The sequence below is a fragment of the Apiotrichum porosum genome (genome assembly GCF_003942205.1).
Source record: "Apiotrichum porosum strain DSM 27194 chromosome Unknown scaffold_8, whole genome shotgun sequence".
Classification (NCBI taxonomy): Eukaryota; Fungi; Basidiomycota; class Tremellomycetes; order Trichosporonales; family Trichosporonaceae; genus Apiotrichum; species Apiotrichum porosum.
Window position 1 is genome coordinate 478755 of NW_021167115.1, and position 23360 is coordinate 502114.

The following is a 23360-nucleotide window of genomic DNA, read 5'->3' on the forward strand; positions in this document are numbered from 1 at the left end:
CCATCCCACCTCGCCCGTATCTCCCACACATCAACAACAAGTCCTATCCCCATTCCCACCTCCCCGATACACCCACCGCCACCATGCCCATCCCCCCACCGGGAGGGCACGCCGCTCCCTCAGACGACTGGTCAGAGGACCCGTCATTTGATCTGGGGAGCGACAAGTCATTCTCGTCGTCCGGCGGCTCACCTTCGTCTCTGTCATCGTCTCGGAATTCTCTGAGCGGACGCGTCTCGGGATCGCCATTGCGGCAAATGCACAACAAGATGTCGCTCTTCATCAAACCCTTACCGGAGCGGGACGACGAAGACGACGACTTTGACTTTGATGACCTCCCGGACGCGTTTCCCACCCCTTCCAACACAATCAAGGGCCCACTCTCAGCCCTTGTCGCCGCCTCGTCCACCGCATCGTCCTCAACACCCAAAGCGTCGTCCCGCACAACATCGGGAGGCTCCTCGTCGTCTTTGCGCTCCCTGACGGCCACTGTCGTTGGACAGGGACCCACCGGTGTGGGCACCATTACGCGCCTGGGAGCAGCAACCAAACGTGTTTCTGGTGGCGGCCTTCCCATGGGCTCGGTGCGCGCGCGCGCCAAGGCGATCGAAAAGGCATGGGAAGCCGATGTCGACTTTAGCAGCGTCCCTGCAGAGCCTCGATTGAAGAAACTGTCATTGTCGCCAGGACGAGCAAAACCCATGCCCGACGCAAACGCTCTGGACGCGTTGGGCTTTGACCTGGACGACGAGGACCAGGACACATTACGAGCTGGAGCCACAATCAAGGCCATGTTGCCACCTCCTCGCCGTCGAGAAGGCAGCGGTACCGCGTACGACACCATCAAGGCTCCTCCCCCACCACCAGCGGCAGCAACCCCAGTGGGCACCATCAAGGGCCCACGAGCACCCCCACCTCCATTGAAACTCGAGGAAGACGATCTCGAAGACGACCTCGTGCTTCCCCTCAATCTCACGAACCTCACCCTCGCTACCCAATCTTCTGCCCAACCGCGCGTGTTGCGCCCCCGTGCCTCCATGGCGTCTGTCACGACCGACTGGGATTCCCCAAGTACTGCATCTACAAGCGGGCGCAAGGCTGGCGCGTTCTGGGGAGACGAGAGCCCGGGGCATCGTACCTCTGAGACGAGCATGACAAGTGTGAGCGATGAGCCACATGAGAAGAGCAGCATCAAGCACGACGACATGGACGACGACGACGAGGGGTTTGAGGCCGACCTTGTCATTCCCGACATGTCACTCTTTGCTGCGCGCCGGACCAACGTGCTCAACTCGATCCTCGATAGAAAGCGGAAGCAACAGTATGCGCCGCCGCCACCCCCAGAACGCCAACGTACCGAGACAGCGCGGGGAGACGACTCCTTCGAGGACGGTCTGGTGTTCGACAACCCACGCAGCGACCTCAGCAGCCGCCGGCTCGAGAAGGAGAAGACTCGTCGCAGCATGCGCACCGTGCCGGTCCCATTTACGCTCGGAGCTGAGCGCAAGCAGCGGACAGTGTCGGGGGACAGAGAGCGGCTTGGTCGCCAGTCGCCCACGCCAAACGTTACCAGTCGTGCCGGTGGCGCGTCGCTCGGACACACCACGGGGCTGCGCAATGTCTCGGGCGGCGCGCCCACGCCAAGGGAGCCTGGTGGTGCTCTCCGAACCCGACCAGAATCACCACTTGTTGTAACGCGAGAGATCCACCGTGCACAGTCACGCCCACGCTTGATTTCCGGTGGTGATATGCCACCGCCACCTGTCCCATCCTCCTCCACAGCACCGTCGTCGGCTCGCCCAGAGCCAACCACTCCGTCACGGCTGCGAACCCAAAAATCATTCCACTATTTGCCACCATCACCATCCCCGTCCGTCGTGCGCAAGCAGTCTCTCGCAAGCCTGCAGGATGCTTATGCTGGGGGCCACCAGCGTGCCGACGCCGAACCACCACACCACCTCGACCCCCATCCTCATACTGGACCTCAGCTGCGGCAAATGTACTCTACATCCCGATTAACGATGCCCACCTCGTCCTCGCTGGCCAAGATGCGTCCGCCCATCCACAACTCGTTCCCTCGTGCCGGGGAAGCCACTCGGCCCCGCTCCCGCATGGAAGCCACACGACGAACCAAACAGTGGGGCGACGGTACCGAGCTGGAAGGTATCGAGGATCTCCGTGTGGATACTTCCTCTACCCCGGCGTCCGCAAGGCCACGGAAGTGTGAGTTTTGCACGCACCAACGCTTGTGGCGGCTCAACTGACAATGCAGCTCTGGAAAACAAGTCTCCGGTCAGCACGCTTAGGGGTGAACCATCCGAGCTCCGCAAGAAGACAATGTCGTCCAAGAGGCGACCCCGGCAACCGGCTATGCTCATCAAGAACCTCGGCGCTGTGGATAAAAGGAAGGTCGTCGGCGATATGACCTGGAACCCTCAGACGTTGCGGTGGGAGGGTAACGAGGCCATCTTGCGCGACTTTGACGTCGTCGCGTCGTCGACTCGGCCAGCCCTCATTGCGCACTACACTGGCTCGTCGCTCGGTTCGCCACTGACCACCGCGCCATCGTCCGTCCGCATCGTGGGCGACATGAAGTTTGACCCCGAGAAGATGTGCTGGGTGTCTCTGCGTCCACCCGAGGAGGACGAGCCGGACCCGTTCGAGGGTATGGCCGATGACGAGGACGAGGACCACCTGCGCGGAACCATCTCACGCGCGCCCGGCCGCAAGCTCGTCTCCATCGGTCTCAGCAGCGCCCACGGCTCCGCCGTCACGGGCTCGGCCCTCAGCCAGCGCTTTGTCTCGGACACGAGCCACAGCATTGCCAACTCGACCGCGAGCTGGGAGGAGCGCACGTTGCCCCAGCTGGGCACCGAGATTCCGCCCGAGCTCTGGGCAGAGTGCAAAGAGGCCGAGGACCGACACCGCCGCGAGATGCGTGGGTGGACGCTGCGCCCCGCCCAGTCCACTTCAGACTTGCGCGACCGCGAGCGGAGGGAGGAGAAGCGGCTGTGGGAGGTGCGTAACCTGGCGTTGCGCTCATAGCCTCGTGGGGTATATTGCCAGGCTGGGCCTGGGCGGCGGCGGCGGCGGCGTGTGTGTATGTGTGTGTACGATTCTGTGCAAAAGTCGACATTTATTAATGACATTATGACCTGGCTATGCATTGTACTACAGTGTGTGTTATGGTCGTGCTCTGTGCTCGTTTGCACTCGTGGACGCCGGACGAGAGGGGGGATGAGTGCGGCAGCAGCCCTTTACATGGGCCGGCCAGGCTGCTGGGTGGGCATGTCGAGCTGGTGGGTCTGGTCGCGTCCAAACAGGCTACGTCCCTCGCGCTCCTTTTCGCGGTCGTCCTTGATCATGCGCGCATCGACGCGCGCGTCCTCGCCCTCCACACCGAGCATGGCCTTGGGCTCCTTGGCCTCGACGACGTACTGGTTGTCGCAGTGCGGGCAGTACTCGTCGGCCTCTTCGTACTCGGTCATGTCCTTGCGGAACGCCTTTTTGCACTTTTTGCACATGAAGACCATCTCCATCGTCTTGCGCAGCTCGTGGTCCTGCATCTCGGCGTGGCATTCGGGGCACTGGAAGCGGAAGCGGGAAGGCGGCGGCGTCAGCAAAAACGGGTAAAAGGTATAAAGGGTGAATGAGAGCTACGACACGCCGCGTTGGGCAGCTCGCCCACGACTCACGTCATACCACTTCTGGCAGCATGGGGCGCGGATAGCGACCTGGGCATTGAGAATGTGCTTGCTGCAGAAACAGGTCAGCGCGGCTTGGTTGGAGGGGAGAGTAGTCATTGCGGGGCGACGCAGTCGGCCTGGCACGGAGATCTGGCGCACGTACCACATGATGGGCTGGAGCTGGTCGAGTAAGCGAAGACGAGGTCGTGGAGGCGTCGATAAACGTCTTGTTCTGGCCAGTGGAGTGTGTCAGTGTGCTGCTTGTGGAGCTGCAGGCGGGGAGACGGGGGAAGAGCAACAGGTCGAGAAAGAGCTGTGTTCGTTGGAGATGTCTCGTGGTGTCCCTTTCGTTTGTCGCCGCCGACGCGTCGAGAGCCGGGAATCGCCCTGAAGATGGGGAACGAGTCACGTGACCAGTCTATTCCCCACGGAGATGCCGCCTCCCATCTCCGTGTTTTGTCGCCACCGAGTCGTGCCCTGTGGTGCAGTGAGAGAGATTCAGAGCCAACGAGCCGCACACATAATAATAGGTCGCTGCACGAGGTTTCACTTTCGGTCCACGCTCCTCTCTCACGACCAAAACATTCTTCCCAACAATCTCATGGAAGAGGACCACACCGCTTCCTTTATCACAGCCCTCGCAAACCTCCAACCACAGGGGCTGAGTGAGGGCGACGAGCTCGCGGCTCTCGACGGGTGGACCCCCGACCAGCTCAAGCAAGAGGTCATCCGTCTCCGTCGCGCGCTGGCGTTGCGCGGAGGCGACGACCTGCTCGACCCACACAGCCATGCTGCCCACGCCGCCGCCGCCGCTCATGCCCACGCTCAGCACCACGCTCAGCATCAGCACCAACAAACATCCCAGCCCGTCTCATCATCTGTGCAAGATGCCCTTCTCCAGTCCCAACTGGCCAGCTTTGCGCAAGCTCAAGCCGCTCAGCAGCAGCAGCAACAACCACCTTCCTTTGTCCACCCACAACACCCACAGCACCCAGGCAACGTCCCCCACTCCCATATCCCTCAGCAACAGCATCCACACCAGCAGCAGCAACAACACCCCGGCAACAATGTCGGCCCTCCACCACCCAATGTCGTGCCCATGACCCGCAAGCGCGGCCTCTCAGAGCTCGACATCCAGGTCGGTGCGTCCGCACCAGGTGCGGGCGCTGGCTCAGCCATCGGATCCATGGGCGTGGGCGGCGCGCTGGGTCCTGGGATCGTCGGCGTGGGCCCGGGCCACGGTGCTGGAATGCCGCCCCTCGCGCGCCGCAAACCCACGATGCGTGATGTCGGCACAGGCAAGCGCGTGGAGAAGGGCCGCCGCATCGAGCTGCAGCGCGCTATCCGCACCAAGATGCGGCTCGCTATGAACATTGGTCCAGAGGATGCCCTCCCGGCTCCCTCGGCGCTCACGGCACCCGACTTGCAGCCCGAGGGAAGCCTGTACTGGGTCCCAAACTGGCCTGCCGGTGTGAGCGACGGCCAAAACAGCCAGGTGAGTGCATCAATGGAAATGACGCCTCTGCGGGGCCGCTGGTCATTGAGGCGACACCATGTCTGCGCGCCTGAGGAGCCATCGCTGGGACAGAGCACCAGAGACGGTGCAGGAGCGGTGACGCGGACCGGTGACTCACCCGCCGAACATGCCAGCTGACACAACAGTGGATCGACCGCGTATGCATGACCTTTATCGCCGAGGCTAGAGCGTTTACCGGCTGGACAAAGGTGCCACCAGAGGACCTCGAGGAGGAGGTTGTCAAGGTGGGTCTTGCTCGCGGTGTGGTGACTGACCCATCCATCAGGGCGCGGCGAGGACTGCATTCCAGAACTTTGCGAAACGGTACATGGCCGAGGTCGACCCTCGTCATGCAAAGAAAAAGGAGAAATACGTCAAGAACCGACGTCGCTGGGCAAGGAAGGACTTGGTAGGTTGTGTCATTTTCGTCATTGCCCCCTTGCTGACCCGACAAAGAAACAGAAACGCAGGGCCAAGGCCGCTCTCGACCCGACGTTCGGCGACGTTCACCTCCCGCCCTCAGCCCTCCACATCGACTACATGTCCTCCGAGTACTCGTCAGCAGGCGAGGACGAGCACGACGAGGCCACTTCCCCCAGCGCAGCGCCGATTCGCGACCAACGCCGCGCCCACTGGCTAGACGTATTGGGCTCGAACCCACCCGAGACTGGCAAGGCCGGCAAGGGCGGATGGGCCGACGGCGTCACCGAAAAGGTGCTCGAGGTTCGCACCCCGACCTGGCGCAGCCCACAGCTCGATGAGATTTATCGCAGGCTCGACACTATCTCCGCTGCTCAGGCGGCATTGCGCGCCACCCCGGCCTCTCAGCAGGCCAACGTCTCGCCTGGAGCCAAGCCCGTGGGCGCGCTGCGTCTCGGCCATGTGGCTCCCTCGCACAAGCGCTTCACCATGCCGCCGCCCGTCATGCGCCGCGGACACGTCCCGCGCGACACGGGCGAGTCGTGGATGTGGGCGAGTGGCGAGGTCGGTGTGTGGCCCGAACATGACCCCGCCACGGAGACCCAGGACGGTGTGGGATTGGGAATGGAGGGTATGGATGTGGAGGGAGTTGTGCAGGCGGTTCAGGCGCAGGCGCAGGCTCAAGCTCGCGCTCAGGCTCAGGCTCAAGCGCAGGCCCAAGCACAGGCTCAGGCGCAGGCTCAAGCACAGGCGCAGGCCCAAGCACAGGCTCAGGCTCAGGCTCAATCGCAGGCTCAGGCTCAAGCGCAGGCTCAGGCTCAGGCACAGGCGCAGGCAGGCGAAGATGGCATGGTGGACCCGACGACGGTCGACGCGCTCGTTGAAGGTTGGACCGAGGTCGCGTAAAATGCAAAAGCAGGTCGGAAGTGACGGTCGCGTTCGCGTGTACCCTGTATCGTTGTAGCATAGCTGTATATATACACAAAGTTTCTTGTGCCACACGTAGAGTTTTTGTGTGAGATGACAGACATGTCAAGGCGGAGGCAAGCTTGGCATGCAACTGGTGGGACGTTGTGGCAATTGGCACTTTATCATTCAGGACAGCCGCACTTGCCGCCGGCACACCAGCGGGGAGCAACGGCGGCATAGCTCTGGTGGCACAACGAGAGGTAACATTGCACAAGTGCAGTGACACTATCTGGACAATCTCCACTTCCCACATTGCTGTCAACGCTGCCCGCCTTGACGAAATGGTCAGAGTTCATAACGACACCAGTACCATTCGGCGTGGTCGCCGGCGATCATAATGGCCCGGGGCTCATCGGCTATTTCCATAATCGGCCCGGACCTCATCCCGTCCGCCCCCTCGTCCACACTGCTGCCATCGAAGCTTGGCTTCCTTGCTCTTTAAAGACCTGGCTGCTACCTTTTGCGCTCACGCATGCCCTACATCTCCCCTTCCAGCATAATGCACTCGGTTTCAATCAAGGTGTCGGGGCCCGACTCGTCGCCCGTCTTCCACCTCTCGACCTCGGTATTCAGCTACATCTTCCATGTCAACGAGGTGGGCGACCTCGTGCTCGACCACTACGGCGCGCCAGCCACCGCCCCGACGCCGGAACCCGACACGGATGTCGTCGGGTGGATGCGCGTGCAGCGCCGACGCGAGTTTCCAGACGTTGGACGCGGCGACATGCGCCTGCCCGCCATCCACATCTCGCACGCCGGCAGCGGCGGCCACACGGTCAGCGCATTCGCATACAGCTCGCACACAATCATCGACGGCAAGCCGCCCCTCCCCGGGCTGCCGGCGACGTTTGGTAACAGCAATGTTGTCAAGACGCTCCAGGTCACCATGGTGGACAAGTACAGCGACGTCGAGGCTGTGCTGAGCTACTCGGTGTTTGGGTGCGGCGCGCTGGCGAGGAGCTGGGCGCTCGCGAACAAGGGTTCGGCCGATATCACCCTTGAGCGCGCGGCGAGTATCTGTGTCGATTTCCCGTCGGACGACCTCGAGTTCATCCACCAGTACGGCAACTGGGCGCGCGAGTGCATGACGGTCCGCCGCAAGGTTGAGCAAGGAACCCAAGGGTGAGTCTGGTTCGATGTTTTTTAATGGTGCTGACCAGAACCACAGCTTCCAGAGTCTTGCAGGCTACGCATCGCACCTGTACAACCCTTTCTTCGCCCTCGTCCGCCCCGGCACGACCGAGCGTACCGGCGAGGCATGGGGGTTTAACCTCGTGTACTCTGGCTCGTTCTCCGCCGAGATTGAACGGTGTTGCCGTGGCTACACTCGTGCACTCATCGGCCTCAACCCCATGCACTTGAGCTGGAAGCTCGCTCCAGGAGAAACCTTTACAGCCCCGGAATGCGTGACGGTTTATTCGCCCAATGGTCTCGGCGGCATGTCGCGCGCCTTCCACAAGGTCTACCGCAACCATTTGTCGCGCTCGGAGCACACCCTGCAGACCCGCCCCACTCTCCTCAACAACTGGGAAGCAACTTACTTTGACATGGACGAGAACAGCCTCTTCCCCATTGCCCGGACGGCCGCCGAGCTGGGAGTCAAGATGTTTGTGATGGACGACGGATGGTTCGGATCCACTCACCCGCGCGTCAACGACAGCGCTGGTCTGGGAGACTGGGTTGTGAACAAGGACCGCTTCAAGCACGGCCTCAAACCGTTTGTCGAGCGCATCACGGCCCTCAAGGCCGGCGACAAGAACATGAAGTTTGGCATCTGGGTCGAGCCCGAGATGGTCAACCCCGTCAGCGCACTGTACGAGGCACACCCGGACTGGGTGCTCCACGCTGCCGACCTGCCCCGCTCCGAGGGTCGCAACCAGCTCGTCCTCAACCTCGGCCTCAAGGACGTGCAAGACTACATTATCGACGCCATCGGCGCGATCCTCGCCAGTGCAGACATTTCATATGTCAAATGGGACAACAACCGCGCCATGCACGAACTCGCCCACCCCAGCGACGCACACAAGTACATGTTGGGCATATACCGTGTCATTGACTCGCTGACCACTCGTTTCCCGCACATCCTGTGGGAAGGGTGTGCGTCCGGCGGCGGCCGGTTCGATCCTGGTCTTTTGTATTACTGGCCTCAACACTGGACGTCGGACAACACCGACGCCCACGACCGCCTGTACATTCAGTTTGGCACGAGTCTGAGCTACCCGGCCAGCAGCATGGGATGCCATGTCTCGGCCGTGCCCAACCACCAAACGCAGAGAATCACGCCCTTCTCCTTCCGCGCACATGTGGCCATGATGGGCGGCAGCTTTGGCTTTGAGCTCGACATTAACAAGCTCAGCGACGAGGACAAGGCCCAGATCCCCGGTCTGATTGCGCTGTCCGAGGAAATCTCGCCGCTCGTCATCACAGGCGAGATGTATCGCCTCGCTACCCCGTGGGAGTCCAACTGGCCCGCCGTCCAGTATGTCGCTCAGGATGGCACCAAGTCGTTTGTCCTGCTGTACCAGGTCCGTGACGCTGTCATCCACAACCAGATGCCGCCGGTCCGCCTGGACGGCCTCGACCCGCAGGCGTGGTACGAGGTCGACGACCGTCGTGTCAGTGGCGACGAGCTCATGCAGGTCGGTCTCACGTACCGTATGCGGGGCGACTTCCAGAGCAAGGTGATTCGCATCACACGTCTGTAGAAGGCAGGTTGGAGGAAAGAAGGTTACAAAAAGAGTGTTCATTCACGACGTCTAATGCAATCACAACACTATGGTCCATTTACGCAGCGGTTGCAGGCCTCTTCCTGCGAGTCTTCTCGCTCGCCCACCGAATAGCCCACGTCATCTCATACGTCTTGACCGCGTCTGCGTAGCTGCTCAGAACGGGGATCTTGGCCTCCTTGCCCTCTGCGAGGTCGACGAACGTCTCCATCTCGTTGAGGAACGCGTCGTCGTTGTGGAAATGGTGCACTTCGTCGGCATCGTTTCCCGGGCGACGGACATAGAGTGTCGGGCGGTTGTATGGATCGATGAGCTTGAGCTGGTATCCGTCGCAGACTGGTCTTGTTAGCAGGTGACACATGGCACACAGTGTACCTACAGACAGCCAGCTCGGTGGAAAACTCGACACCTTGCAGCGCGACGCCGTGCTCGAGGTGGCCAATGGCACCCGACTCGTACTTCCACGTCGCAGACGTGAACCGCGGGATACGCTCGTCCTCGGGAACGAGGCTCTCGTCGACGTTCAACTGGATGTCAGCTTGGGACTCAGGGTATGCTAGTGTACCTTTGACAGCTTGCCGGGCTTCTCATACCACTCGATCGAGTGCGCCAGGATGCTCTCCAAGTCCACCTCGCCACCAAAGTAGCGCGACAGGTCGCAAAAGTGTGCTGTTTGTCAGTTGCCGCGTGCCATTGATCACATATTCAAACTCACTGGCCTGCTCAACAATCGGGCCACAGTCGACCGACTTGTTCCACCATCCAAGCTTGAGACTGTGCTCGTAGCTCATCACGTACCGCGCCGACGTCATCATAACTTCGAGCTTGTTCTCCGCGATGATCTGCTTCATCTTTTGGACCGCAGCCGAGTAGCGGAGCATGTACCCGACACTGACCAAGTTGGCCTTGCGGCTCTCGAGGAGTTCGGCGACCTTGTGCGTCTCGTCCACTGGATGCGTGCTGATGGGCTTCTCCACAAACAGGGCAGCCGCTGGGAACGCGTCGGTGAGCTGCTCCTCGGTATTGAAGCCCTGGGAGGGGTCGGAGGTGCCCCGGAACGCCGGAGGGCAGCCAAGAATAACGAGGTCGGGGGGTGACGAGGCCAGAGCGGCCGTCGCGGTCGACACGGAGGGGTAAACGATCGCCTCGGCGTAAGCGGGTGCCGCGAGGGCGAGCGACTTGGCGGCGAGAACAGCCTCGGCGCGCTTGACCGCCGGGTCCACAATGCCGATGACCTTGAGGCGCATACCGAGCTTCTCCTCCAGTCGCTTCGAGTGGTTCCAGGGGCCTTCCTCCGAGCCAAAGTTGATGTTGCCCGCGCCGATGAAGAGGACCTTGACGTCGGGACCGGCGACGGAGGGGGCGCTGGGAGTGTCAGCTCGGGGGGGGCCCTCTGTCAGTGCGAGTACACACGTTGAGGACTCGAGTGTGTTGACGGTCATTGTGGCTGGCGACAAGTGTGTGATGATGATCGATGCGCAGTCCAGTCTTTAAAATGTCTAAAATGTCGACGAGACAGCAAAATCCATGCAGGACCACATCGTGCGGTGGCAAGACACACAATAGGAAGCAACAACACCGGCCCACAGTCTTCCGCTCCACCCCATCGACGCCGCCGGAGCGCTGTGCTCCGGGTGTGGCGAACTCGGTAATCCGGCAACTTAGATCGAAATCCCGGACAACTCCAATCCGGACAACTCCAATCCGCCAAGCTGCGATGGTGCCTCATCGTCACACACACCCCTTGGACTGCAGTCCGTTCTGGCCTTGCGGGAGCAGCCGGACTGTACCTTGCGCTAAACATGCATCAGACGAACGGCAAGCGACGGCACTGAACGCCGCGCAGCGCGCGTTGCGAGCGACTCCACATGGAAGGGTCCAGAGTACCCCGCCCACCCCACGGGACCTCCTCCACGACCCCATATATGAAGCACCTTTCGCAGCGGTGCCCCCAACTCCCAACTCCCAACTCCAAACTCTCAACCCCCACCCCCAACGCCAACCCTCAACTCTCAGCCCATCTCACACCTCTCGCCATGCCCGCCCTCGCTGTGGTACTGGGCGCCTTTGCCTCGTTCTCGGGGTTCTTGTTTGGTACGCAGCCACACTATGGACTCGCTAGGCAACCTCACTAACGTTGTCTCAGGATATGACACTGGCTACATTGCTGGTTGTAAGACCATGGTACCCTTCCTCAAAGTCTATGGCAAATTCGAGAATGGCGAATGGATGCTGCCCACCGGCACAGACTCTCTCCTCACGTCCATCCTCTCCATCGGCACTTGCCTGGGTGCCCTTCTTGGCTCCACCGTCGGTGACCGCATCGGTCGTCGTTGGGGAATTATCTTCTACATTGGTAGGCCCTTCTCGCTCGGTTGCTCTTGAATACGACACTGACTACGTTTGAAGCCTTGTTTGCTGTCGGTGTCGCGCTCCAGACCGCCTGCAAGAGCGTCGCTGGCTTTGCCGTTGGTCGTGTCTTTGCTGGTCTCGGAGTCGGCGGTACATCGTGTCTGGTGCCCATCTATCAAGCAGAATGTGCTCCTAAGCACTTGAGAGGTACATCATCCATCCTCTTTGACACACTGTGCTAAACATTTCCCAGGACTCATCGTCTCTGCCTACCAGTTCTTCATCACCCTCGGTCTCCTCGTCGCTTCGTGCGTGGTGTATGCCACAAAGGATCGCCCGGACGATTCGTCTTACCGTATCCCAATTGGAGTTCAATTCGTCTGGGGTGCAATTATTATTGCCGGTACAATCATCCTGCCCGAGTCGCCTAGGTGGCTCATTCTCAAGGACAAGGACGAGCGTGGCCGCAAGTCTATCGCTCGCCTGCTCGGAAAGCCCATCGAGTCGGACGAGGTCCAAAACCAGTACGCCGAGATCCGTGCCAACCTTGACCACGAGCGCAACAGTGGCAGCGGTAGCTGGGCCGACTGTCTCAAAATGGGCGAGAGCAAGACCATCCTTCGTATCGCAACCGGGTACGTTTACTGTTCCATGTGGGGCCCAGCTGACTTCGCAGAATGGGTGTCCAGGCTCTGCAGCAGCTGTCGGGCATCAATTTTATTATGTACTATGGCACCCAGTTCTTCCAGAACACTGGCATCGCCGACTCGTTCCTCATCAGCATCGCTGTCAACAGTGTCAACTCTGGAATGACAATTCCGGGAATGATTGCCGCCGATCGTCTTGGGCGCAGGACCCTGATGATGTATGGCGCGGCGGGAATGGCCGTTGGCCAGTTCGTTGTCGCCTCCATCGGTGTCGCTACCTCTACGACCAACATTGCTGCCCAACGTGCGCTCGTCGCCTTCGTATGCGTCTACATAGCCCACTTTGCGTCTACTTGGGGTACCCTTGCGTGGGTTATCACGTCCGAGACGTATCCGTATGAGGTCCGCACAAAGGGCATGTCCCTCTCGACGGCGACTCAGTGGCTGTTCAACTTTGCCATTGGCTACGTGACCCCTTACCTCGTCAACAGCGGTCCTGGCAACGCTGGCCTCCACACCAACGTCTTCTGGATTTGGGGTGGCTGCTGCTGCGTTGCCTTTGTCTTCTCCTACTTCTGCATCAACGAGACCAAGGGCCTCTCGCTCGAGCAGGTCGACCTCCTCATCCGCAAGTCGACTCCCCGTACCTCCAACGCCTACCGCAAGGTCATTCTCCAGAACGACCTGCACGACGACGAGATGGTCCGCTACGCCACGCGCGATGGCCGCCCTGTGGAGAAGTCCCACCCCGACCACTTTGAGCAGCAGAGTGCTTAGGAAGAACCATACCATGAAATATGAATTGAAGTTGGAAGTGACAAGCGTATTCTAAGCTGGAGCGAAACGCAGCCAAGCACCCCCCCACATGTCTGCCTTGGCACTAGGAGGACCCTCTTCATTCGTTAAGCATGTCCGGCAACGGTTTCGGTGGGCATCGCCAGTGGAGCGAGGTGTGGAGCAAACTGCCCCCATTTTTGACGTATTTTACGTTATTTTTCATATCTCTGCCGATCATCTGGCTTGACGGCATTGAAAATGGTTCCACTTTTCAAACTGCCGCCGGTTCGAGCGGCGTGGCGAGGCTCATGGGGGAACACCTGCTGAGCTTGTTTCCATGGCTATGAGCTTGGCAACGACGTTGACGACCGGGTAGATCGTGTACGAAGCATCAGGCCGCGCCGTTGAGGTACATGGCCGCCGGAATCACGGTCAGGGTGCAGGGTGCCTCAAAGCCCACCTCGGCCTGCGTCACCGTCGGCTGTGGGCGGTGGGCAGCCGCGGACCACTGTGGTCCGTAGTGTGGTTTCAGCTTGACTGACCACATGCGGCGATCCCGCCGAGCCGGGCCACAGCAACCCGGATCACGGTGGTCCAGCGCGCACTTAGCATGCCCGCGCACTTATCATGCCCGCTTTCACGCTCACACGCACACTCAATCCACACCAACAACACCAACGACCATGACCAGCAACTCTGTCTCCAGCACCGCACTCGGCAAGTCCGCCATCGGCACCGGTGCGCTCAAGACCGCCAACCTGTTCGATGTCTCGGGTCAAGTGGCGGTCGTGACTGGCGGTGGTACCGGACTGGGTCTGGTCACTGCCGCTGCGCTCGCCGAGAATGGTGTCAAGGTGTACATCACCGGCAGGAGGAAGGAGCTCCTCGAGTCGGCGGCCAAGCAGGCTAGCCCCAAGTCTGGGCCTGGTGTCATCATCCCCATCCAGGCAGACGTTGCGACCAAGGAGGGCATTGTCAGTGAGTACAGCTTACGGGTTACAGCGGTTCAGAAGCTGACGGGTTGCAGAGCTGCGCGACGCCGTGGCCAAGGAAGAGCGCTACATCAACATTCTCGTCAACAACCACGGTGTCTCTCAGGGAAACGCCAACATTGACGCCGCGGAACAGACCCCCGAAGGAATCTCCAGCACCATGTTCAACGACGACACATTTGACCGCTGGCTCGACACGTACAGGATCAACACGGCCAGCTACTACTTTACCACGTTTGCCTTTTTGCCCCTGCTCTGCGCTGCCAAGACTGTTGGTGGTTTCCCCGAGCCCGGTAACGTGGTGGTCATCTCGAGCATGTCGGGTATCACCAAGACGTCCCAGCGCGGTCAGCTCAACTACAACGCCAGCAAGGCGGCCACCATTTCTCTCGCCGACCAGATGGCGACAGAGTTTGCCCGCAGGAACCTGGCTGTGCGTGTCAACACCATCTGTCCCGGATACTTCCCCTCTGTACGTAAGCTGTGAACTGCTCTGGCTGGACAAAACACCTGACTCTGCTAGGGCATGACCGTCATCGACTCGCCCGACGACCCCGAGGTGTTCCGCGGCAAGCAGTGGGCCATCCCCCTGGCGCGTCCTGGAAACGCTATCGACTATGCCCAGTGCATTTTCAGTGTCGTGACGAACAAGTACCAGACTGGCTCGCATGTTGTGATTGACGGCGGATGGCTGCTCGAGTCGGCGTTCTAACAGTAATAATTACATTCAAACCAATGCACATTGTCCTAGTATTCCGATTGTGCTTGTATAAACTGGTCCCACCATCCCGTCTGGTTTACGTTTGGAAGCGCCAGCTCGTTGCCCATAATCTCGAGCCAGTAACGGTCCACATCCATGGCAGGCTCCTCAAGCCCACTGTACGCCTCCAGTGCAGCAGCAAGGCCATGGGTCTCTGTAGGCGTCGGGACCGTGTTCACAATGTTCTCAAGGATTTGGGCATACTTGTGCCCAACATTGTTCAGTGAGCGCATTTGCCGGAACCACGAGGCAGTCGAGTGAATCGCACTCCGCCATTTCTCAGCATCCACGTGGGAGGGCTCCCAGACAACCGACAACAGGATAGCCAAAGCAGACTGGAACGCAAAGTAGAGTGTGTACCACTCGACGACGCGCGTCGAACAACCGTCCGCGGCAAGGAAGAATTCGCCAATGTCGTGGAGGTTGTCCAGTGCAAGTGTGCGACAGATCCTGAATGTCAGCCGCTGCCATTCCATCTACCCACTCTATTGCCTCCCGTGTAGCGGCAGTGATGGACCGCCGGCCTCCGTTCCTGGTGTCCCATGCGGCAGCGAGCAGGATCGGGCGGTACAGGATTGCGCGGAAGTCGCGCACCCTCCAGACTTGAACGCAATGGGCAAAGCGGTAGGGACCACCAGGGCAATCTTTACAATGTGAGGGCAACGATTCGACAGCCGCAACGATTCTTGCGTCATAGACCTTGATCTGCTCCAGAGTTGGTGCTGGGCGGGACTGGAGGATCGCCTCGTGGACGGAGCAAGTGACCTGGGCGAGGGTCGATTGAGTGATGAGAGCCGAGTAGAGGGTGACGTCGGACGAGTTGGCAGGTTTTGCAACCGTTGAAACGGTGAGATACTGGGGTAAGCCACAATTATTCGGTCAGACACTCACCTGGTCATCGCAATTGATAGGAAGCGGCACAGACCGTAGCTGCGCTCGACCGACTCCTGGCGGTCGCCCAAACGTGACCGAGCAGCCAGCCTCCATTGTCACCAGGGCCCACCACACACGGGACCGCATCTCCTGTTCCAGTGGCGAGCACCTCCAACTGGTTAGAGGGGTATGAAGGCCAAGACCCACAGCCATTCGGATGGCAAGGCCCATGGTGAGGTGACCGGCGTTGGGACGGTTTGAGCGTTGAAGGTAATTCGCCATGATGGCCAGTCCCTGGACAAGCTGCAGCGAGCCCTCTTCGAGAAGGTCGTGCTGAAGAGCTTTGTGCGCAATCTCATAATACTGGTGACCCAGGTCGCTGTCATCGGTAGCGAGATCGAACGCTCCCATCGCGAACACCATGAAGATCAAGACTTCCTGGCCAGGTTTGGTAGAGATTGGGAGTGCACCGGTAATCTGAGCCCTGATGGTTGGTTCGTGCACCAAAGGTGTGAGGGTGTCTCCGAGTCAGTATTGTTCAGCGAGGCCAGCATCGCTCACGAAAGTATTGAAAGTAGCAGTCGACAAACGGGAGGATCTCGGACAGGGGAGGGAGCGGATGGACCGCTTTTGTAGACTGCCGCAACTGGTTTCCATTTGTAGGCCGCAGTATTCTCTCCACGTCTAGATTGGACGACGTAAAGTTCTCGGGAGACACTGAAAGTGTGTGTGCTGGCGTGAGACGCTTGATCACGTTGACAAAGGTTGAACCAGACGACAAGCCCAGGTAGCTGACACCTTCCTCGGTGTTTGAATCGACGCCCATGCCGTCCAGCGCTCCGGCAACCTGGCCCTCGTGCCACTCAAACTCGTTCGGGTCATGCACCACAGCGATGAGCGGTGTGAGGTCGGCTGCGTCGAGATCCGCAGGAGACCTCGCTCTTGTGGGAGGACGGGGCGTGTTTATGCCAGAGTGCGGCCGTGTTTCTGCGCGGCGAGGGAGGTACTGGTGAACAAGACTCCGCACGCCTGAGACCCCCATCTCTTGGTACTTTCTGTACGCGTCCTCCAGAGTGAACCCGGGAATTGCCAAAGCCCACAGTTGCTCATAAACTGAGATTCTGGAGGGGGTCAGTTCACGAAGGCGTTTTGGTTACGCACCGCTCCTCCAACTCGGTCATCCGAACGCGTGTCAAGGGGGTACGGTTCGGCCTGTCGACATAGACGCATTCTCGGTCATCTTGGATGCATCGTGCACAAGGTGAGGCGCCGTTGCAGGCGATTTTGCGGTTGCCTTTCTGTCAGTGATGTGGAACTTATTCTGTGCTACAGGCTACCTACGGCATGCTTCGCAGGCATAACCAACGCGGGGCTTCTTGGAGCTGCCTGTCGTCGCCAACTGGATGCTGGTAGACCGTCGCCGACGCGACGGAGTGGCCTCTGGATGACTGTCTGGGCTCATCAGTGATGGAGTGGTTGCGGAGAACAGGGTTCCGTTGGTCGCTAATTGTCCCTGGCCGCTCGGCAGTCGGTGATCCGAGTCCGCTCCCGTTACGACCCAACCAGCGAGACGACAACTGTGCAACCGCTGCAGTCTGCAATCCATCCTCGCGCATGACATGACCTTGCACGGTACAAGATCATCGTTAGAAACGTACAAACGATTGAGTCATAGCGATCCGGCGCATGTGACAGCCGGGACGATCCGCGACATCAGCGGGGGTGAGTCAACTCGTGTCACGTTGACTGGGCGGCGCGGCTTTGCTTCGGTACATACTTTCGGTGGCGAGATCAACACCTCTCTTGCTTTGTCACATTCACTCATTCTTTCAAAAGGTCTCCACGGCCGGTACTCGACTCGCATCTTGGAGCCAGCCTGGCTGACTCCACCAAAAGGATGAATGAATACGTACTTGCGGTGCACCAAGGTCGCCTCAGCAAACGACAGCGCGGCGCAGCAGAGCCAGACCGCTGGGAGTCTCACCTCCGTTCCAAGCGCAACTTCTTCGTCATTCAGCGCCATCAGGCGACCGGTAGGTTATTGTATTCCACTTCATATGCTTAAACCAGCGCACCACTACGATCTCCGCCTCCGTCTCGACGACGACCTGATCTCGTGGGCTATTCCCAAGGGCCCCTTGGGTGTGTGTTTGTAGGCATTCGGCGCTAACAGCAGGTCTTACAAAGGACCACCACCAGCATCAGGCTGTTGAGACTACTTTGCACAACCTCAACTACGCTGTCGTCGAAGGTATGACTGCTTCTTTGCGTGGGAGCTGACTGCAGGATCCGAGAGTCGTGCCGCAGGACGAGGAACAGCTCGGGGCACCAGTGGGTTGTCCTAGGCCGGCGAGCGCGCAACTGACATCAGTGGTGTGGGACATTGGTCGCTACAGTATCGTCAACCGCAAGGGCGAGAGCGACGACGACAACGACAGCGTCAACGAGGAGGACGACGAGGACGAGGATGGCGCGTTCGAGGAGGCCAAGCTCCGCCATGCACTCAAGGTCATCAAGGAGGGCGACGGCGAGAAGCAGAGCTTTCACATTATCCTCCACGGCCAGAAGTTGACCAACCACGGTGCGTACATCCCCCTGGTATTGTGGCTCATGCCTTAGAGTACTCTCTCGTCTACACAGATAACAAGTATAAGGCGGACGGGGGTATCAAGAGGAACTGTCTTGTCGTGCTGCCCGGTCACCGCAAGGGCTATCCCTGGGGCGCTGGTGGCGAAGACGGCGACGAGCACGGACGTAGCGTGAAGAGTACGTCTCCCCCGCTGTACCACTCCTAACACCCAGCTGGACGTACCTTTGCCGAAGTCTGCAATGGACCCCCTCAGTCACTCGGAGATTTGCTGTCGCACTGGCAGGAGTCCTGTGAATGAGTAAGAGGGCACAGGAGGCAGGACTTGTAGCATAGCCATGGATATAGCGTCTGGTGTCTATTTCCCGCACATTGAGATGACCGAGAGTCTCGCCCGATGGCGTCACTTGCATTATCACCATCCACCACTCCACTACCTGATATGCGCGTTGCGGCCGTCACAGTCGCTCTCGGAGGGCTCGCGCTGTGCGCAGCAGCCTTTACACAAGCCCCATTCGACTCCCTTAACGTGTCGGATCGGTGGTGTCCGCAGCCGGAGTATGTCCCACCTTCACCGGCCATGGCCTACTACGATACCCCGTTGTTCGCAAACCTCAGCCTCGAGCGGCTGTTTGGTGCCATTGCCCACGCAACGGTTGCCTACGACGACTTTGGGGAGCCCGAGCCGGAGGACATGGCGGACCGCGATCCCCGTTGGGACACGTTTCCGCCGTTCCACAACTTCCTGCGCGAAACGTACCCTTTGGTGTAAGTTGTTGACATACTAAAGTCCAGCTGACTTTAAGCCATAAACATGCCAAGCTCCAAGTTGTTGGCGGTTACTCGCTGCTGTTCACACTGGAGGGAACCTCGGACGCCAAGCCACTGATGCTTGCTGCCCACCTCGATGTTGTGGCCGCGTCGACCGCGCTTGATCGCTGGAAGTACCCGCCATTCGAGGGTCACTACGATGGCGTGAGCACGTCGTTGATAGAGTCCGCTATCTTACCGTCATGTTTCCAACTGACATCTAGGAATGGATCTGGGGACGCGGCTCATCAGACTGCAAGTCTAACCTCCTGGGACAGCTCTCTGCTCTCGAGCACCTGCTCGAAGGCGGGTTCAAGCCCAGGCGCACTCTCCTCCTTGCCTATGGACAGGACGAGGAAGCGCGTGGAAAGTACGGTGCGACACGCATTGCACTTCTCCTCCAAGAGCGCTACGGCATACATGGCGTAGACGCAATCTTTGACGAGGGCGGCATGGGCCTCGATTCCAAGTACGGACCACTGATGGCGCTGCCGGCCTTGGCCGAGAAGGGTGAGTCTTGACCCAACGGTACCTACTTACCATAGGTTACGCCGACGTTGCCATCCGTGTCGAGAGCTTTGGCGGTCACTCGTCTGTCCCGGGACCTCACACGTCCATCGGGTACCTTGCACGCTTCATCTCGGCGCTCGAGGATGCCGACATCTATTCGCCAGCCCTGACTAAGACCAACCCATACTATGGCTACCTGCACTGTCTCGACCTGTATGGGAGTCGGAACGTTCCCAGGTGGCTGCATTCCGCGCTCGAGAAGGATGTTGTCGACGACATTGCTGCGCAGGTCGCAGACCTTGGGGTCCGGTCACGTTTCATTCTGCAGACCAGCAAGGCCGCGACAGTGGTCCATGGCGGCGTCAAGAACAATGCACTCCCCGAAGAAGCCGGTGTGGTCTTCAACTCGCGTATCGAGGTAAGGTTGAAGATGGTTCGATCGTGGCTCACCTTGCAGACCACAATGTCCGTCCGGGACCATACCGATCGGGTCGCCGAAACACTTATCCCTGTCGCACGCCGTTACGACCTGTCAATGAACTCGTTTGGCGACGAGCTGTGCAACGGCACACAGGGAACGGTCTATCTGGAGCTGCTCGGAAACACGGAACCCAGCCCCATTACCCCCTGGCACACGCCACAGTTTCAGCTCTACGCCTCAGCGGTGAAGTCCGCATTTGGCGACAACACGATCGTTGCACCCTCCCTCTCAGTGGCCAACACGGACACCAAGCACTATTGGAACGTCTCGACAAATATCATACGCTGGACACCAGCGCGTCTGGGCACACGTCTAGGCGCCCACACTGTTAATGAGCGCATCAAGCTGACGTCACACATCGAAACCGTCAAGTTTTTCCATGGTGGGTTCGAAAACAAAACTAAAAATACAGAATAGTATTCCTGACCCGTCCATCGCAGAACTGATCATACAATTTGAAGCTGCGGCATAGTTCGCCATGGATTAGAGTTTGTACACTGATACATTGCAAAACCGTGCAGCACACAGGCGCTACTAAGGAGCTGCATACTAGATATAACTGCTATAAAGAGCGGATTTGGCCGGCGCCAACTCGGGATGACCACTGGTCATTCCTTTGCTGCACCATGTTGTCGCCAAGGTCACTCCTTAGCTGCAAGTCTGCGAACCAAGGGTGAATCCCGTGATGGAAGAGACGCCGCTGACGGAGCCCTTGGAGCCGCCGGTGAAGCAGAGACCAGTGAAGTCGAAGCCAGTGCAGGTGCCGGAGCCACAGAGGACGTAGGCCTGCTTGCCGCTCGAGGCCATGCCGATCTTGTTGGTGCCGCTGAAGACGACGTTCTTGATCTTAACACCGCTGGTGGCAGTGCCGGTAGGCGAGCCGTTCTCGTAGTCCTGCTGGATGTCGACACCGTAAGTGGTGGTGCCCGAGGCAGCGTTGCCCTTGTAGGTGACGTCGGTAACCGAGGCGTTAGTGGCGCCGTAGACGGTCTTGATGCGGAGAGCGTTGGTGTTGTTGACAATGGCGTTGCCCTTGATGACGACGGTCTTGACAACGACGTCGCTCTGGATAGAACCCTAAAAGAGAGTCAGCAAATGTGGTTGACCCGGTACTCACAATAGAGATACCGTGACCACCGTTGCAGTAGTTGTTGCTGAAGGTGATGTTGGTGCCCTTGTTGATAGCAAGGCAGTCGTCCTGGTTGTAGCACTTGTTGCTGTCAATGAGAACGTTCGAGGCTGAAACGTCAAAGCAGTCGGTGTTGTGGCCAAGGGCGCTGCCGCCAGAGAGAGTGTTACCAGCGCGGTTGTCAATGGTGACACCGGCAATGGTGAGGGGCGAGGTAGCGCCGACCGAGATAGCCTGGACAGGGGTGTTGAGGAAGATGGCGTTCTTTTCGTCAGCCGAGATCGAAACATGTGGTACCCACCCTGAAAGAACCCGAGTTGGAGATCTTGGCCATCTTGGGCTTGGTCACACCGCCGTTGCTGCCCTTGGTGTCCCAGTAGTCCTGGCCGTTACCGTTGAAGGTGTAGCCGTTGCCCTGGAAGTTGACGTTGGTACCCTTGATAACGAAGAGAGGACCAGCCCAGTTGGTACCCGAGGCGAAGGTAATGTCACCCTTCATGTTGACGTTGGTGTTGGTGGCAAGGCCGGAGAGGTCGAGAGCCTTACCAGCGGGAACGGTCTGAAAGTCAGCAATTGCAATACCAGCGGCGATCTTACAAAGGCCTTGAGGACTGTGCACGTTAGCTACTACCGAACACAGGTATGCTCACCAAGGTTGTTGCACTTCGAGGCGACACCGCTGGCGACAGTCGAGTAGCTGGTAATGGTGTACGAGCAGGCGGTGGCGGTGGAGGCGCGGGTAGCAAGCTCGCGCTCCTCAACAACAGCGCGGTCCTCAAGACCGCGCTGCTCGAGGCGACCGTCGACAACCTTGGGGTGAGCCATGGCGCCCGTGGCGGCGAGGACAGCGAGAAGACCGTGGAGGAGCATTGTAGGCTCGTAGATGTAAGGAAGGTGGGGAGAGAGTGTGAAGTTGATGGAGAAAAAGCCGATGTGCCATTTCGATGGTGTATATATACCTCTCCCGAGTTGCTTTCAACAGTGTTCAATGCGCTGAGGTCCCTGCACAGTGGACGTTTCAGTACCCTCTCTGACTGCAGTGTTCGTCACAAAGACGGGGGCCGACGGGCCGGTTGAAGGTACGCTCGAGCCCCATGACCTGAGAGTTCTCGTCCACAGAGCCAAGCGGCTGCGTGTTCTTTTCCAGGCTTCCGGGCTGTCGAGGTTGGCGTTCCAGGCTGACCGGTCCGGCGGCCCCTCGTGCGTCAAGCCACAAGGTCTCGCACACGGCGCGAAGTGAAGCGCATCACGTGTAATCTACAAGCATATAATCGTGCATTGCTGGGTTGAGAAACTGGGCGTGCTGGGCGTGCGCGTCTTGCTCTCGGTCCGACTTGTGCCTGACTGTGATCTGTGAAACATGGGGGCTGCGTAGGGATTTTTGGCTGATTTTTCAGGATTATCGGCAGGAACCAGGCGTCGGGAATGACCACACCTACTGTTGAGCGGTACGGTGCACGGTGTTTACTGTGGGCAATGCCATGTCGTTTGCTAGTGTTGGACGACCTAGACCCCCGTAAAGGACTTGCTGATAACACATGAAGGCTGACCAAGGTTCGCTTTGGATCACAGGATAAACGCGAGCAAGTGGGCGATGCTCGCACCGTTTCGGCCGTCGAGGGTCGTTTGGCCAGTTTCAGCCCATGCAATAATAACCACACTCCCTCGTTGCCTCCCCCTATGTCCCATGCTGGAATCTGCATGTTAATTCCGGTGTTGTTCCGTGGACCTGAACGCTCTGACGTCGGTACGCGAGGATTTCTTTTGGTTGGCTGTCATTGAGCACAACCCTTACGCCACCTCCACAGTTTTACCCCGGGCCGTCGCATTCCATCAAGCCATTCGCTGCTAGATCGACCGCAGCTTGAGTTACGCACAATACGGCCGCGTCTTCGACGAGAGTTCAAGACATGAGTTGGTGGCTCGACCTTGTTTACATCGTCCGAACCCACACCTCGTAGTGGTTAGCTTCTAACTTTGGCGGGTCAACGGCCCGGGTCTCGCCCCAACACATCTAAAACCCACTCGGGCCACTTGAGGTCAGCTTTCCAAGGCGTGTCGTGTCAACTTGGACCAGCTGACCGTCGGCCGTCGGGCTGCAATCTTCTTGGCACGTTCGTTGGGG

The 23360-nt window shown here is 59.2% G+C and overlaps 11 protein-coding genes across 11 annotated transcripts; 7 read left to right on the forward strand and 4 right to left on the reverse strand.

The window, feature by feature from the left end:
• Positions 1-83: 83 nt before the first annotated feature.
• Positions 84-3045, forward strand: EHS24_008951 (uncharacterized protein; the record flags this gene model as incomplete). Its single annotated transcript, XM_028624250.1, has 2 exons — positions 84-2223; positions 2273-3045. The coding sequence occupies 2 exons, from the start codon at positions 84-86 to the stop codon at positions 3043-3045; spliced, it is 2913 nt and encodes a 970-aa protein (XP_028475322.1).
• Positions 3046-3257: 212 nt separating this feature from the next.
• EHS24_008952 (uncharacterized protein) lies at positions 3258-3854 on the reverse strand (the record flags this gene model as incomplete). The annotated part of the gene is made up of 3 exons (XM_028624251.1): positions 3258-3656; positions 3696-3756; positions 3850-3854. The coding sequence occupies 3 exons, from the start codon at positions 3852-3854 to the stop codon at positions 3258-3260; spliced, it is 465 nt and encodes a 154-aa protein (XP_028475323.1).
• A 433-nt stretch (positions 3855-4287) lies between these two features.
• Positions 4288-6528, forward strand: EHS24_008953 (uncharacterized protein; the record flags this gene model as incomplete). The annotated part of the gene is made up of 4 exons (XM_028624252.1): positions 4288-5181; positions 5349-5447; positions 5489-5611; positions 5665-6528. The coding sequence occupies 4 exons, from the start codon at positions 4288-4290 to the stop codon at positions 6526-6528; spliced, it is 1980 nt and encodes a 659-aa protein (XP_028475324.1).
• A 562-nt stretch (positions 6529-7090) lies between these two features.
• On the forward strand, positions 7091-9296 carry EHS24_008954 (uncharacterized protein; the record flags this gene model as incomplete). Its single annotated transcript, XM_028624253.1, has 2 exons — positions 7091-7713; positions 7760-9296. 2 exons carry the CDS (start codon positions 7091-7093, stop codon positions 9294-9296), a joined length of 2160 nt encoding a protein of 719 aa, XP_028475325.1.
• A 79-nt stretch (positions 9297-9375) lies between these two features.
• On the reverse strand, positions 9376-10759 carry EHS24_008955 (uncharacterized protein; the record flags this gene model as incomplete). The annotated part of the gene is made up of 3 exons (XM_028624254.1): positions 9376-9653; positions 9697-9844; positions 9911-10759. The coding sequence occupies 3 exons, from the start codon at positions 10757-10759 to the stop codon at positions 9376-9378; spliced, it is 1275 nt and encodes a 424-aa protein (XP_028475326.1).
• Positions 10760-11353: 594 nt separating this feature from the next.
• EHS24_008956 (uncharacterized protein) lies at positions 11354-13093 on the forward strand (the record flags this gene model as incomplete). The annotated part of the gene is made up of 5 exons (XM_028624255.1): positions 11354-11411; positions 11464-11673; positions 11727-11876; positions 11923-12304; positions 12346-13093. The coding sequence occupies 5 exons, from the start codon at positions 11354-11356 to the stop codon at positions 13091-13093; spliced, it is 1548 nt and encodes a 515-aa protein (XP_028475327.1).
• Positions 13094-13776: 683 nt separating this feature from the next.
• Positions 13777-14797, forward strand: EHS24_008957 (uncharacterized protein; the record flags this gene model as incomplete). Its single annotated transcript, XM_028624256.1, has 3 exons — positions 13777-14071; positions 14121-14557; positions 14609-14797. 3 exons carry the CDS (start codon positions 13777-13779, stop codon positions 14795-14797), a joined length of 921 nt encoding a protein of 306 aa, XP_028475328.1.
• Positions 14798-14832: 35 nt separating this feature from the next.
• On the reverse strand, positions 14833-16899 carry EHS24_008958 (uncharacterized protein; the record flags this gene model as incomplete). Its single annotated transcript, XM_028624257.1, has 5 exons — positions 14833-15295; positions 15330-15700; positions 15926-16239; positions 16280-16839; positions 16880-16899. The coding sequence occupies 5 exons, from the start codon at positions 16897-16899 to the stop codon at positions 14833-14835; spliced, it is 1728 nt and encodes a 575-aa protein (XP_028475329.1).
• A 716-nt stretch (positions 16900-17615) lies between these two features.
• EHS24_008959 (uncharacterized protein) lies at positions 17616-18606 on the forward strand (the record flags this gene model as incomplete). Its single annotated transcript, XM_028624258.1, has 7 exons — positions 17616-17751; positions 17789-17860; positions 17895-17969; positions 18005-18049; positions 18090-18299; positions 18359-18484; positions 18521-18606. 7 exons carry the CDS (start codon positions 17616-17618, stop codon positions 18604-18606), a joined length of 750 nt encoding a protein of 249 aa, XP_028475330.1.
• A 279-nt stretch (positions 18607-18885) lies between these two features.
• Positions 18886-20578, forward strand: EHS24_008960 (uncharacterized protein; the record flags this gene model as incomplete). The annotated part of the gene is made up of 6 exons (XM_028624259.1): positions 18886-19073; positions 19112-19280; positions 19340-19490; positions 19661-20043; positions 20083-20488; positions 20547-20578. The coding sequence occupies 6 exons, from the start codon at positions 18886-18888 to the stop codon at positions 20576-20578; spliced, it is 1329 nt and encodes a 442-aa protein (XP_028475331.1).
• A 176-nt stretch (positions 20579-20754) lies between these two features.
• EHS24_008961 (uncharacterized protein) lies at positions 20755-22105 on the reverse strand (the record flags this gene model as incomplete). The annotated part of the gene is made up of 5 exons (XM_028624260.1): positions 20755-21183; positions 21224-21499; positions 21537-21794; positions 21833-21846; positions 21886-22105. 5 exons carry the CDS (start codon positions 22103-22105, stop codon positions 20755-20757), a joined length of 1197 nt encoding a protein of 398 aa, XP_028475332.1.
• Positions 22106-23360: the final 1255 nt, after the last annotated feature.